General features: G+C 34.6%; 3 protein-coding genes across 3 annotated transcripts; 2 read left to right on the forward strand and 1 right to left on the reverse strand.

The window, feature by feature from the left end:
- The first annotated feature begins 404 nt into the window (after positions 1-404).
- On the forward strand, positions 405-4,092 carry LOC120127132 (DNA-directed RNA polymerase III subunit RPC8). Its single transcript, XM_039145122.1, has 7 exons — positions 405-640; positions 747-842; positions 961-1,048; positions 1,547-1,631; positions 1,785-1,869; positions 1,954-2,043; positions 3,897-4,092. The coding sequence occupies exons 1-7, from the start codon at positions 530-532 to the stop codon at positions 3,969-3,971; spliced, it is 630 nt and encodes a 209-aa protein (XP_039001053.1). The 5' UTR covers positions 405-529; the 3' UTR covers positions 3,972-4,092.
- A 1,055-nt stretch (positions 4,093-5,147) lies between these two features.
- LOC120127125 (F-box/LRR-repeat protein 17-like) lies at positions 5,148-9,009 on the forward strand. Its single transcript, XM_039145118.1, has 11 exons — positions 5,148-5,807; positions 6,257-6,358; positions 7,019-7,163; positions 7,260-7,444; positions 7,611-7,715; positions 7,836-7,933; positions 8,048-8,268; positions 8,356-8,422; positions 8,515-8,600; positions 8,726-8,824; positions 8,918-9,009. Exons 1-11 carry the CDS (start codon positions 5,188-5,190, stop codon positions 8,975-8,977), a joined length of 1,788 nt encoding a protein of 595 aa, XP_039001049.1. The 5' UTR covers positions 5,148-5,187; the 3' UTR covers positions 8,978-9,009.
- A 1,404-nt stretch (positions 9,010-10,413) lies between these two features.
- On the reverse strand, positions 10,414-12,167 carry LOC120126889 (auxin-responsive protein IAA7-like). The gene is made up of 5 exons (XM_039144939.1): positions 11,920-12,167; positions 11,635-11,858; positions 10,972-11,107; positions 10,769-10,826; positions 10,414-10,461 (listed from the first exon to the last, which is right to left on the reverse strand). The coding sequence occupies exons 2-5, from the start codon at positions 11,810-11,812 to the stop codon at positions 10,414-10,416; spliced, it is 420 nt and encodes a 139-aa protein (XP_039000870.1). The 5' UTR covers positions 11,813-11,858; positions 11,920-12,167.
- Between the last annotated feature and the right edge of the window lie 2,645 nt (positions 12,168-14,812).

Consider the following 14,812-nt stretch of genomic DNA (forward strand, 5'->3'; position numbering starts at 1 on the left):
TAATGGATCAAAATCATTTTTTTTTGAACTAGTGGTCAAAATCGATAAAATCAAAAATAGAAGGAACTATTCATAATTTTATCCATTTTTATTTTGATAATATTTCCCTTTCATAATTGACATCCACTTTCCCATTGGTTACATTTCATCACTTGGGCCCTATCTGAAACTAGGGCTCCTTTGTGGCCTAGCGAAAGCCCAACTATCAGTTCGTGCAAAAACTGAAAACCCGGGCATGTCTTGTACTTCTTTCACATGCTCTCGTTTCTTGAACGCTTTCCAAGCTTGCTTCACGGTCACCTTCTCTTCCCGTAGGCGGGCGGTATGTTTGGTTTCGTTGTATTTCCTTCTCTTTTTTCTTAAAAAAAATATAGTTTCTGCACACTCAAGTCTACTGTCTGCACTTTACTGCCTATCACATATTCGGGATAATACCTCAAGCTAGTGTTCATTTACTGAAGGTTGTTTTGTTTTTCGTTTGATACTCAGGTTCTTGAAAATTTGAAAACTGTGAAGAAAGCCGAAGAAAATGTTCTATCTAAGCTTAATGGAACACACTTTGCGGTTACCACCCCATATTCTTCACCTTCCTCTTGATGAGGCTCTTAAGGCAGAGTTGGAAGCCCTTTTCCTTGATAAGGTTTGTTTTACTGTATCTCCCAACATATACATTTTTTCAATGGGGTTTTCTTTGGTTTTACCCATGCTTGACAATGATTGATGAATGTTCGTGAATTATATTATAGGTTATTGCAAAGTTAGGACTCTGCATTTCAGTATATGATATCAGGTCAATTAAAGGTGGCTTTGTCTTTCCCGGGGATGGTGCTTCCACCTATACGGTAATGCTTCTCTTTTTCTTGGGTATTAAGTTGCTGTATGCAAGAAATATTGGTTTATATTATTGTTTCTCTGAAAATTGACATTTTTTTTGTTTTTCCTTTTTTGCTGTTGTGATAGGTTGAGTTCAGATTGATCGTGTTTCGTCCATTTATCGGAGAAGTTATTGTTGCAAAACTTAAAGAATCTGATGCTAATGGATTGCGCCGTAAGTCTGGAAGAATATTACTTTTCTAATTATTTGGTGCAGACGATCGAAGTTCATGATTTCATTTTTCTTCTTCTTTGAGTAACTAGTGTCCTCTATCATATTTATGTTTTTAGAAGATTCATCTTTGTTTCACATCAATGAATTTAGAAGGTTATGGCTTGTGTTTAAGACAATGCTGGGTTAAGATTGTCTCATATGGATCATAAGCAGAGGGCAGAAGGAGACTTAGATTCTTTCACAGTTTAACTAATTATTTGGCTGTTAATTGCTGGTTTTCCATATGCCTCGTAGCATATGGATTCCCCTCATTTATTTGATATAACCTTTAGCTTTGTGCTATAGAGTAATTTTGTAGTCCATTACATAATTTTTGTCATTGTGATCAAAGCTAAACTAACCAGGCATATAGTCGGTCGGTTCCTCAGGCATAGTATCATCCACCCTTTTCTTACTGTACACGAATTGTGAATATCTCCACGGTTCTGTAATTTGCAGTGTCACTTGGATTTTTTGATGACATTTACATACCTGTTGACCAATTGCCAAATCCATCTCGCTTTGAAGCTGTCCCTAATACTAGGTAAGAACTAGTTGATTGTTTATTCTGCTCTGATATAAACCAAAGGTAGAACCTTAGAACCTACAACTTCCTTAAGTTTCCTTGCTTAATTTATTATTCTCTTCATGCTGGTATGTACAGCTAATGTGTTCATTATTATTTTGAGGATTGCAGAAATCAAGGCAGATGGATATGGGACTTTGGAGAAGGAGAAGAACAGTCAGATGAACCGCGATTTGTTATTGATGGGGCAGATCCGGTATGTCTTCTGATATTGTTTCCAAAATTTTCATTAACTTCTGATATTTTTACCTTTAGCGAGTTGATATCTTCTTAATCGCAGATTAAATTTCGAGTTCAGAGTGTCATTTATCATTCAATTCCACTTGAACAGCCAGAAAATTCGAAACCATTTGCCCCGATGGTGATCACTGTAAGTTCAGCTTTCACAATTATTGTTTCATCATTGCCAGTAGCGTTAGGTCTCTCTCCCCAAAGATTCTCTTTGGCTAAAATGTTGATTGTTTCATCATAAACCACAGTCAATGTATCTTCCACTATGAAAATCAACTTCGCGCATTAACACAAGATGGGAAGATAATCTTTGTCATGTAATAAGGACCATTTCTTCTCCTCCTCTAAATCATGGTTACAATGCCAATTGTAATGATACATGCGTGAAAGTACCACCTCTTTAATGGCAGAAAGTATCTTATTTTCAGTTCTCTGTTGACCTCGAAATTGTCTCAGATTCCGTTCCTCCTATATCATGTAGATATAAGCACTCCAAGCTAAATTCCATATGATAGTGATAAGAGCTTTTCCCTTAAGCTTAGAATAAACCCAGTTTAGTTCCTGCTGCCGAGTCAAAACTTCCCTGTTAATTTTACGGTGAACTTCCTATTTTCTGCACTTTTTGTAGAAGTGTCGAATACTAATAATTAGGTATCCATACGTCCATGACCAACTTGTCAAAAATGTTCCTGTATTCAATTTCAGTGTTGATACCTAATTATTGGTATCGATACCTAAGTGTCAGCCTAAGAACATATCTCCAAATGGATTTTGAATAAATGCATTATAAATAAAGATGATCCCTAGTGTCCAATTCGCTCCCACATAACTTGCATTGTCCGTCATTTATAAGATCGATCATCAACCGCCTATCCTTAGTATGAAACCACCCCAAAATAGCCATCCAAGTGATAATTGTGTGGCACGAACCAAGCGATCTCAATGGTCAACTTGTTATCCCTTGAGGTCCTGGGTTAGAGCATTGCGTATGCAGGGGTATGAGCCCTCGTTGTCAAAGGGTTGAGAGTCATTGAATAGATATTACTTTGTATTCACCCTAGATTTATCAAAAAAAGAAAATGATAATTGTGTGCTTCGGTACATGCAAAGGGAACCAAATAAACTTATGCCAACTGCAATCAACTCTTTTTCTCCCTTATCTCATTCCAGAGTCCACTGACAGGAACCTTGTTAGGGTTCATAAGCAAAATCTGAAACTGAGCCTGCCTGCTTCTCTCATCTTAAACAGCTTTTTAAGGCTCCGGCTCATACAATTCTTGCAAACCAGCTGCCAAAAATCAGCACCCTTGATGACATGCATGTATCCATGCAACCCACGAAGACCCTTCTCCAGCAAGAATATTTATTAGAAGAAGAATGCAAGCTGAAATATTTTATTCCAGCTAAGCAACTCCTAAAGCCCCAAACTACCTTAACTTTAAAGCACAAATCTGATTCCAGGAAACTTTAGCACCATAAGCAGCAGAAACTTTCCCCTTCCAAAAGAATCCAACACATAATTGAATCACCTTCCTAATTACTGCCTTAGGAAGAATCAATTGTCTACACCAAAAGTTAGATGTATTAAAAAGAACAGATTAGATCAACTGTAATCTGCTAGCATTACTAAGCTGCCCATTTGACCAATTATTCAGCTTGCCCGTAATCTTTGCAATGAGATGTTGACAGTCTTTCTCAGTAAGCTTTCGAGTGACCAATGGTACTCCAACTGGGAGCTTTCCAAGGTTAAACCAAGTAGCACTCTGAATACCCTCCAAATCCATCTTTGGAATGCCAGAAGCAAACAATTCACCCTACTTGCATTCATCTTCAAACCAGACAGCAAATGGAAGTGAGAGAAGTCACCTGTGTAACTTGAGAAGATTTCTCTGCAACAGTAGCTTTTGGTCATCACACCTGTGTAACTTTTGTTTCGCCATAGTAGCAAATGTTTAGTTCTATGATTGATATTTTATTTTCTTTCTATTTCAGGGAACACTAAACCATGATGGTTTGGGGCCGGTTTCATGGTGGGAGGAAGCAGAAATGATCGAGGAAGAATCTTAGGTTTACAGACTCATCAGCTTAGAGGCTTCATTGGTCAATAGATGTTTATAGTTACTTAACAAAACAAGGCACTTCAAATGATATTTTGTGAGAGCTTGCTTTGGCCACCTGCAGTGGGTGTATGCCACTCTTCTTCCTTATGGCCAGAGTTCATAAGCTCCATGTGCTTGGAGATTTAATCCACTCAACCATTAACTTTGATTTTAGAAGGAGATTCCAAATTGCTAAATAGAAAGCTTCAAGTCTATCTATCACAATTTTATACTCGTATTAAAGATTATTTTTAAACATAAATACTTTATTCATAGAAAAGGTGGATTATATAGTTTATTTGAGCATCAATAATATCGAATAATATAAAGACAACATTGTAGGAAGAAAAGTAACGAACAACCATCGAGGCAAACTCTGTTGGTATCAGATGTTAAGTAGCACTTGATATTTATTTTATGATAAAATAACCTATGTAATTTCTCGGCTTTTTAAGGTACTTTTCACAGCCTCAATAATAATAATAACGGTAATAAGTCATTAAATGTGTATTAACTGTTTACCGTCAGCTAAATGAGTTTTTACCATTTACAGCAAGTAGTCAGTCGAACACTTGAAATATCATTAATATTTTTATACAATTCATATAACATTATCGTTAATTTTTTAACTATCATTGATTAAAATAAAAGCATATAAAGTTAAAAAATGATTAGTGATTAGAATTTATCCATGACATTAGCAGTTAAAAGAAATATTGTTTTCTCTAAAGATTTTGAATTCGAGTAGTTATATATACAGAGTGTGTGTACACTATCAATGATTAAAAAAGAATATAAATCGATACTATATTATAATCACTCTAGACTTAAAAGAAAATGATAATAGTTTGGTGGCCATTAGGTTAGTTCACCTTAATTTAATTACCATATCAAGGGAGGGTAAAAAAGTAAATAAACGTCATAAAACCATGCAAGACGCTCCTCGTCTATAGACAATAGTATATTTTTAATCTTATTTTAATTTCCATTAAAGGTTTGGAAAACAGGCGCCAAAAGTTGCGATTTCTCCCGCCACGCCCCGCCCGCCCGTTCCCGACTAAACTCTCCCTCTCTTTATTTTCAATTTCTCTTTCGTTTCTGCTCTCCATACAAAATCCCTTTCCTCTCATCTCAATCATTTTTCTCTCCCTGTTTCCTTCCTTGTTTCCGGTTGCCATACAGCAATGCTCCACCTACAGCCCCACATTTCTTCTTCAGCCTCCACCTACTCTTCCGCCGCGGTTTTTGACTTCAAACCGGCCAAACGACGCGGCAGTTACAATTGTGGCAGATGTGGGCTTCCCAAGAAAGGCCATGTTTGCCAAGTCAATAGTGGCGCCACCCCTACTTCAACTACCACTCCAACCTCGGGTCCAGCCGCCGCCGCCGCTATTGAAAATTCTTCCTCCGTATCCCGTCCTCCTCAGCTCCCTCCCCTTCGTCATTCCTCGCATCTCCGACGTGCGCTTTCCTTTGACGACATCGACATCCGCTGTGACTCGCAGGAACGCGATTTGGACGGCTATAATTATTCTCATCCTGGTACGGATCTTGACGTGGATGATGAGATAGTCTCCGGTGGGTTGCCTTTTGGATGTTTGTGGGAGGTCTTAAGGAGATTGCCTCCGGCGGGGCTGTTGGCGGCTGCAGGAGTATGTAAAGGTTGGAGGGAAACGACGAAGAGAATGTGGAGGGCGGCGGAGGAGCTGAGACTTATGGTCCAACCTAAGGGTCAGCTCAGATTCATGGGATCAGTTTTAAAGAAATGCCCCAGCCTTGTTAGACTTTCTCTTAAGATGGAAAGGTTCGGGTCTAAGCCAACCTTTGACAGATCTAGGTCTCTACTGGTTGGATCGGTCGATATCAATGAAGATCAAAATAAATTCATAAAATGAAAATTAATCTGGTTACAATACAACAATATATAAGCAGTAAAATGAAGTGGAAACTGATCTATAATCAGTGACGCCACGAGAATTGCCTACCAGACTACCAGTGTTTGATCTAAGCAATGTTCTAATTGTGCTATTTTTGTAGAACTTTGATTAAAAAACACCAATGCTTAAGAGCTAAACCCAATGCAATAAGTAACAAAGGTTGGAACTTAGATAAAGAATCAGCAAATGGGTTTTCTGTTTGCATCATTTTGGGAGGTTTGCAAGGTGTGGGCAAGGTGTGGGGTGAATGCTCTGCTTTTGGACTTTTGTTTACCCTTTCTTTTACTTCATATTTTTACTCGTTTGGGTTTTGCAGTGATGTGGATGCAACGATGCTGGCCTGCATTGCGTTTTCTTGCCCTAATTTGGAGTCTTTGGAGATTTCTACTTCAAATACGGCTGTCAATCGAATCACGGGGTATAATTTCTCTTCTCGGCTCTCTTTTTTCTTGTAATTTTATCATTACATTTTTTTTATTGAGAAAGGTATTACATTTTCAATGTAAATGTCACGATTCGAATCCACACAAGGTGATACAACATGAGCACCCTTAGCCACAAGGTCAATTAATGAATCTCTAAAATATTTATTGCTTGATTGTCGGTGCTTGGAAATGATCTAGCTAATTGGTTGGAATTTATCAGTATTTTGACCAGTAACATAATTGAAAGGCTTGAGTGCTGAAAGCTTAAAGTTATGGTGAAATGCATAGATATGTTTAGTTGAGTGATCTTGGTTAACATTTTTTCTTACCTTCAATTTGAGGTACTATGAGAAAGATGAAAACGTTATGAACTGTATACCCTGTTATGGATTTATTGGTCCGACTCATGTTGATAAATATTTTGTTTTTATTGGTCTAGAACTCTTTGTTGTCATGAATAACGTGTTCTATGCTTAAACTCATGTTTATGATTGAATCCAATTCAATAATTTTCTCTATGTTTAATGGTTAACGCTTTTGTTATATTCTGTTTTATTTCCTGATTTTGTGTTGTAAGAATGTAAGTTTCCACATGCTAAATAAATGGCAGATATTGTGATACTGATTAACTTTAATTAATGTTTTATGTACAGAGATGAATTGGGTCGTTTTGTTGCTGATAAATGCTGTCTAACTAGCCTTAAGATGGAAGGATGTTCTAATTTAGGGGGCTTTGTCCTTTCTTCATCAAGTCTATCTACTCTCTGGCTTTCTGATCTTTTATCCCTTTCTAAGATGGTAACATTTTCATCAGGTCCTTTTTTTTTATTTTCAAGTTTAAACTTTTTTGGGGCATGTGAGTCAATTTGTGTTCATATGTGCATTCTATTGTAGGATTTTAACTGTCCCAATTTGAAAGAGATATCCTTAGAGTTTTCTCGCCAAGAAAATGACACTACCAACCTTACAACCATGGTTGATGGTATGGGTAGAACTTGTCCAAAATTGCAAAACATACACATTGCATCAGTTCGGCTTTCACATGCTGTTGTGCTTTCTCTTACAGCTGCTAATTTGAGGTTTGTTGAACCTTTACGAATCTACAGGCATTGCTTTGCTTTATCAGGATCACAGTGATTAAATGGGCTTTTTGTTCAGTTTCTAGCAATGCCTTGTTTTGTTTCATGGATATTTGCATTTAGAGGGTGAATAATCACTAATTTATTAACTATTTTCTTTTTTCAGGGGCTTGCGAATGCTTTCACTTGTTCTTGGCTCAGAAATCACTGATGCATCTGTTGCTGCTATTGCTTCAAGCTATTCAAGATTAGAACTGCTTGATCTCAGTGGGTATGTTTTTTCTCCAGCTTGCATTAGTTTTTCTGTTGATCTGTGCTGGTTCTAAGGGATTAGTTTTTTCTTCAGTTAATGTTCAGCAACATATTCCTGATGTTTGCTACCTCATTTCAGGTCTAGCATCAGTGATAGTGGCATTGGAATGATCTGCAACGTTTTCCCGAACACATTGTCAAGACTCCTCCTTGCTCTTTGTCCCAACATAACTTCAAGTAATCCTCATGTCTTCGACTCACACCTATGTCTCCGGCACAGCTATACATATCCTGTAAATGCGCTATTCTACCCTAAAGCTATTCATTAACATGTTACTCTGCATTTCTCAGGTGGAATTCAGTTTGCCACGGCTCAACTGCCTCGTCTTGAACTTATGGATTGCGGGATGACCATATGTGATCCTGATTCCCATAATTCACCTAGTGATGGAGATGGTGACAATCAACTTCCAAATGCATTGAACAATAAACTGCACCTTATGTACCAAAAGCTTATTATCAAACACAACCGACTTAAAAAACTCAGCTTGTGGGGTTGTTCTGGCTTAGATGTAAGTTCTTTTAGTCCTTAATCTTGAGCATATTGCTAGTTTCTTCTTAATATCCTATGTGGTTCTTATTTGTGAATCCCAATGCAGGCTTTATGTTTGAGTTGTCCCGAACTCAACGACCTTAATCTCAACTCTTGTGAAAACTTGCATCCAGGTATGTTCAGTTTTAATCTATCTGCTAGTTTGGAGTATGTTCAGCTCTTCTTATGATTTAACGACTATCGAATAAACTGTTTGCTTTCATAGAAAGATTGTTCCTTCAATGCCCAAGTTTACAGAATGTGCATGTGGCAGGATGTCCGAAGTCGTTAATAGGAGCCATCAAAGACCAGGTAGAAAACAATAGTTTCATCAAGCATCATTTTCCACATGTTAAATCAAATCTTCAAACTGCAAAGATCATCTGATTTGTTTTCGCCATTATTTATAATTCTTTTGCTGTTGTTCATAACTGCAGGTGAGTGATAACATGGCACCTCTGGGAAACCAATTTCAATGTAAGCGATTGGCCGATGGCTCCAAGAAGGTTCGTGCACCAGATTGTTTGAGTCCACTGGTAAATGTTTTTAACAATGATGATTGCCATGCTGAAAAGATCACTGAAAATGTTGAATAGGTAATCATGTCAAGTTTTTGTTTACTTTTGCAGACAAGTGATAATAAAAAACGGAGGGTAATGGAATGGCAATGTAACGTGCTTGTGGACTAAAATCCCCCATTTTTGTAACCTCTACTTCGCACAAATTGTCATATTTCTCCAAGGGTTTGTCCTGAACAGTAATTTACCACTTCTCTAATAAATATATGTCCTTTATGGAGGACTTTGTGTTTCTTTTGATCCAAAAACAAAAATCAAATGTGATTAAGAATTTGTTAGAAATTATCAATGGTCTCCAGTCCACAATCAAATTGTTATTCTGCTTTCCTTTTTCTTAATGGAGGATAGTAAAGATTAAGGGTCAAATTTGACTATTTCTTAAAGGTCTAGAGTCAAATTTATGAAAGAGAGAGAGGTGTTGTTTTTAAACTAATGTGATGAAATTTATTCTTTTTTTAAAAAACAAAATTTGATTGGAATATAAAAATATATTTTTTATCAAATTATAAATTGTAACCGACTTTTATTTTAAAAAAAAAGAATTATATAAAATTTATCATTGTTGCATCTTGTTTTCTTCTCCCCTTTAGTGAATCCATATCTCAAATGAAAAAGTTAAAATTGTTAAGACAGTTCATCCATGGTATGGTATAGTGAAATGTACGTGGGATTCATCAGTGTTGTCAGTTCCAATATTATGTAAGCCTATGATGGTGATACTCATGCAATACAAAACAATTACTTTTTATTTAATTATACGAAAAGTTATAGTATGATAATATATTAGAATTAATTATTTAATATTTAGAAACAAATCAATAAATATTGGGATTCCATATGAATTTTATTATATAAAATAATTAATATATAAGTGAAGGACGTTATATGAAGAACAGAAGGATTCACCGATTTAAATGATTTTAAGTCATTATTTCACACTGTATATCAATGATCTTTCTATTTATGTTGAATATTCACTGATTATTATTGTTATGAAAATAACTAAATTTTTATTCAACTAAAGAATGAAAGTCAAATACTACTACTTATGGACAAAAAGCCAATGGGCATTCCACATTACTCTTCCTTCTACCTTCTTCAGTCTTCCAATACTCTCAATATATAAACATAAAATACAAAACACATACCTTATTCATTAATTTATTTATGACGAGAAGTATTGTTTTTATATACAGCAAAGCCATAATCAATAATAACTAAGAGCAACGCTTAAGAACACCAAACAAAAGCAAAAGACGACAGCCCAAAGCTCTTGCCGCCAGACATACAGTAACATTCATATGTTTCTGTCCATTTTCCGTGACACCAAATACTTAATTACCATTGTTTTATCTCACATTTAACTTATAATATATATATATATATTAATTCTTAATTAACACAAAAACACCCTATTAATTATTAATAATAGAACCAATAAAGTCAAACTGCTCCATCCATCCATTTGCTGCCTTTTACATTTTATGGATGATGTGGCCATGCATGCAACAGGCGACCACAGAGATTAACAAGAGGAGGTCGCTCTATTACCTCCCATCAGCTCCTCTTCTTGCAATTCTCCACAGCTTTTGGTGCTGAAATTAAATCCACCAATATTTTTTGGGTTAAAATGTATTATTTTAATAATCAAATTAAATAGAATAAGAAAATATATTTTTGGGTAAATTACTCCTCGAGTCACTAAAGTTTGGTTAAATTTTGTTTTTACTAATGAAGTTTTAAAAGTTACTTTACAGTCACTGACATTATAAATTTATAACAAAATGGTTACTTCGATAACGCTAGTGATCGTAATGTAATTTTCAAACTTTAGTGGTGAAAATAAAATTTATCTAAATTTTAGTCACTTTGGTGTAATTTATTTTTTTTAGAAATACTAACCAAGTCCGATTCAGTTCCTTTCATTATGCGTAGCCTTTTGCAAGATTCAACGAACATCCTGATTTAAGAAATAAAAATATAATTAATTTGATTTTATGTAAAAAAATGAAAGTTGTTAAATTGAGAAAAAAATATCTCAATCATAAGCAATTTGAAAGGTCCAAGTGAATTAGGGTAAGTATAAGGCCATAAGGGGTGCATACTCCCGAGGGACATCACCAACAAGCATCCAAATACCATCTTTGTCCTCATAGGTAGGAACATAATCAGAGCCATTAAGGAGATTCATAAGCTTGCTCTCATTCATGAAATCCATCATTCCTTGGGATCCACAGTTTCCTTCATTTTTCATCAACATTGTTATTAACTAATAACTACTATATCTAAAAAATATCTGTTTTTTTTATATTATTTAATATTTATTTTTGAATAAAGTATACAAATAATCACTAAATTATGTTGAAACGATAATTTTTATGTTTAAGAAGTTACATGATAATTAAATTTATCTAATTGTTAAAAAATAATGATAAATTTTGAAAATTTTAAGGATCATGTTGTAATAGTTCAATAAATTTAATGATCATTTGATAATAGTTTATTAAAATTTAGTAATAAGTTTGTGATCATTTAAAAAATTTAATGATTATTTTGAAATTTACAAAACTTCAATGATTAAAAATATTATTTCAACATAGTTAAATTATCATTTACTATTTTATCCTTATTTTTTATATGATAACAATATTAAGACGTTAATAATTTATGTTGTATAAACTTTAAAATAATTGTAAGCTTTTCTAATTCTACTACCTATGCATACAAAAATTTCAAATGTAACAGTGAGTGGTGAATAATTTACTAACCGATAGTGAAAGAGCTGAACATCTTGGCTAAAGCCACAGAAAGTTGGTGGTAACTTGTGTACATCCTCAAGTCCACCTTGCGGAGGTAAGGCGCACCGTCCATGCTTACCTTCACGATCGCCGCCTTCTCACCGCCGCTCTCGTCGCTGCTGCTCTTTTGGGTGGCGGTGGCTAACATGTTCTTTCGGAATGATCGCACTGGTGGCCATCCCACAACTTGCGCTCTATAATTAAACCAAAAATAAATAAATAAAAAAACCAGAAGAGGATGAAACTACAACTTACTTGGCAGGAGCTTAGCAGGATCAGTTGCAGAAAGGAGAAGAGTCTTCTCCTTGGTCAAACCAGTCACCTTCTCTTCATTGGGATCGATGCCAGAGGTGTCCTTCTTGGAGGAAAGGTTAACTGGTTAAGCTTCAAATCAACAGTTTCGGAGAATCCTCTTTTCCTCACAACTTCACCGCCTTCTCCGGGCAACCCTAGCCTCAGCTCAGTCTCTTCAAACCCCATGTTCTCCTTCTCGCAGCCATGATCTCCTCCCTGTCGTCCTTTCATACCCATCTTCAGCCCAATTTCCGTATCTCCTTCTTTCTCTAATTGTTTCTCTTCCCAGTTTTGGCTTTGGATTTCTGGGTTTTTTTAGTTCGGTTCGATTCCTTGAACTTAAAGTGGAAAAAAAACAAGGTTTTGAGATTATTGAGAGATGAAGAGCAACCATAATAACAGCAACGTTGGGGGGAAAGGAGAGTGATGGAAGGAATTAATAATGTTAACGTAAGAGTGCATTGTCGGTTTTTACTGTTGATTTAAGCTTGGGGATGTGAACACGTGGCAAGACCTGTGAGCTGGATTATCCGAACTTGCTGGGATAGGTGACGACAAGGTGTGTTATTCCTGTGTGCTGAAAAAGAAAGAAAGAGGGAATCGACAACCCTTGTTGGCTGCCGCTGCTCTCCCCATTTTTATAATTAGACCCTCTCTTATTCCAATTTAATTTCTTCATTATTCCCTTAATTCAGAATTCGGAAATTAACAAGATTGGGTTTTCAATAATACGTTGAAAATGATTAAATTTAGATATAATTAAGTTAGTAGAATTAAATAGACCAAAAACCATGCACTAACGTACGTAAATTAAGATTTTTATCACTAAAGCTTGAAATGTAAATGTAAATTTATAGTTTTTTGTTTTTATTGCTCATACATGAACTCTAAATCTGATATCAAGTAGAACTTAAAAACAACATAATTTTTTTATCAATACATCAATGATTTGATCGGTGACGAATCTAAAAATATTTTTTAAAGTAGACATTAAATTTGATATCAAGTAGAACTTAAAAACAACATAAACTTTTTTATCAATACATAAATGATTTGATCGGTGACGAATCTAAAAATATTTTTTAAAATAGACATTCATGTATTAATAACACAAAAATTTATATCGATAGACACAAATTAAATTTTAAGACATACACAATTAACAATAATAGGTAATAATTGAATAAAATTCGAATTTCAAAATTAACACGTACTAACTTAAACTTGTCGTACATCCGCTATTGGATTTGATCATAAATTTCATTTTTTTACGTTTAACATATATATATATATATTGAATAATAGAAAATGAGTGCTAAAAGATATGGCAAGAAATAGAAGCAAATGTTGGGGGTGGTGGGTAGTGTTTGCATTAATTAGACTGAGCCCCAAAAGGAAATGTGGGTTCAAAAGGAGAAAGCATGAGCTATAATTTGACTATGGCATTGACACGCACAAACAGGGATTCTCTTAGCTTTAATTTCCATCTCTAATATATTGCAATCTGATATATATATATATATACGATCGTGTTTGGTCAATATATTTCCAATTGCATGTACACATGGAGGCCACGTTCCCTTCTCATAAATCCCGCTCACCGTTGTATAGTACGTAGTAAGATCTTTTTTAGTAAGATTAACGAAACTATAGGATCTTTTCTTGGGGCGGTTCAAGATATTTTACGTTTCATCAACCACCAAATCTTAACAAATATAGTTGCTATTTTCTTGATATATTTTGAGTTGGATCATTTAATGTTAATGAGCTTTTAACCACTTGTTTTAGACATTATTAACACAACTCAAAATTTTTATGTTATAGCAATAGTTACCACTCTAGTGGAATTAAAATTCATTGGAAAACTAATTAATAGCAATTACAATATGGTTTAACCGATATTAATAGTAAAAAATGATCATCATCATCATCGAATGATCATCATTGGCCAATTGATCATCATCATCCAATGGTCAGTTTTTTTTAAAAAAATGGATAAAATAACAATTTCTCTATTATTGTCCAAAGACACTGCTATTTTATTCCCTATTGGCGGTGGTTATGTACTTATGTTCAACGAGATTTAAAATTATTAATAATAAAGAAAAAAATTAAAGGTCAAATGGCAAGGGAAGAACTGAAAATAAAAGAACAAAAACTATATACATTAAAGAATATTGTTGCAGCTATGCCCGAAATTAATTTTATTCTTTTAATATGAGTTAGGATAAGCTACTTATTTGGTACCTATTATATTTAGTTTTGATCGCATTATTATTTTTAATAAAAACATATCTAATGTTATATTTTTTATTTTAATCATTAACCGTTAAGTTTGATGTTGACTTAACGGAAATGATGTAACATGATATAATAATAATTTTAGTCTCCATAACATATACATTCTATTCATTTGACTATAATTTAAAATAGTTCAATAAATCTTCAATATTTACAAATTATATCAATTTAGTATTCATTTTAGTTTAAAATAATTAAATATATTTAACTCTCTAATAAGACTGGAGAAAAGAATTGAAAAATGTGGATAGAAGTAAGCAAGAATTTAAACTAGGACCTTAGGTCCTAGTAACCTAACCTCCGATTGTTGAGTGAAGCTCAATTTGTATTAGTTTTGGACAAAACATACTAATTATGTAACTATATAAACATGTTATTTATGAGCTAAGCACTCCATTGTTGGCACCTTTAACCCCTCAGCATTGACCACCGCTCACCCATCTTTTATGAACAACAACTGCCATTGCTATATTGTATCCATCAGCGAGCCAACCTCACCATTATTCACTGAATGCCTCACTGTTACGCCCTCTCCTAGACTTGTCTTGCACCA

The sequence above is a fragment of the Hibiscus syriacus genome, unplaced genomic scaffold (assembly GCF_006381635.1).
Source record: "Hibiscus syriacus cultivar Baekdansim isolate YM2019G1 unplaced genomic scaffold, ASM638163v2 tig00110462_pilon, whole genome shotgun sequence".
Lineage (NCBI taxonomy): Eukaryota > Viridiplantae > Streptophyta > Magnoliopsida > Malvales > Malvaceae > Hibiscus > Hibiscus syriacus.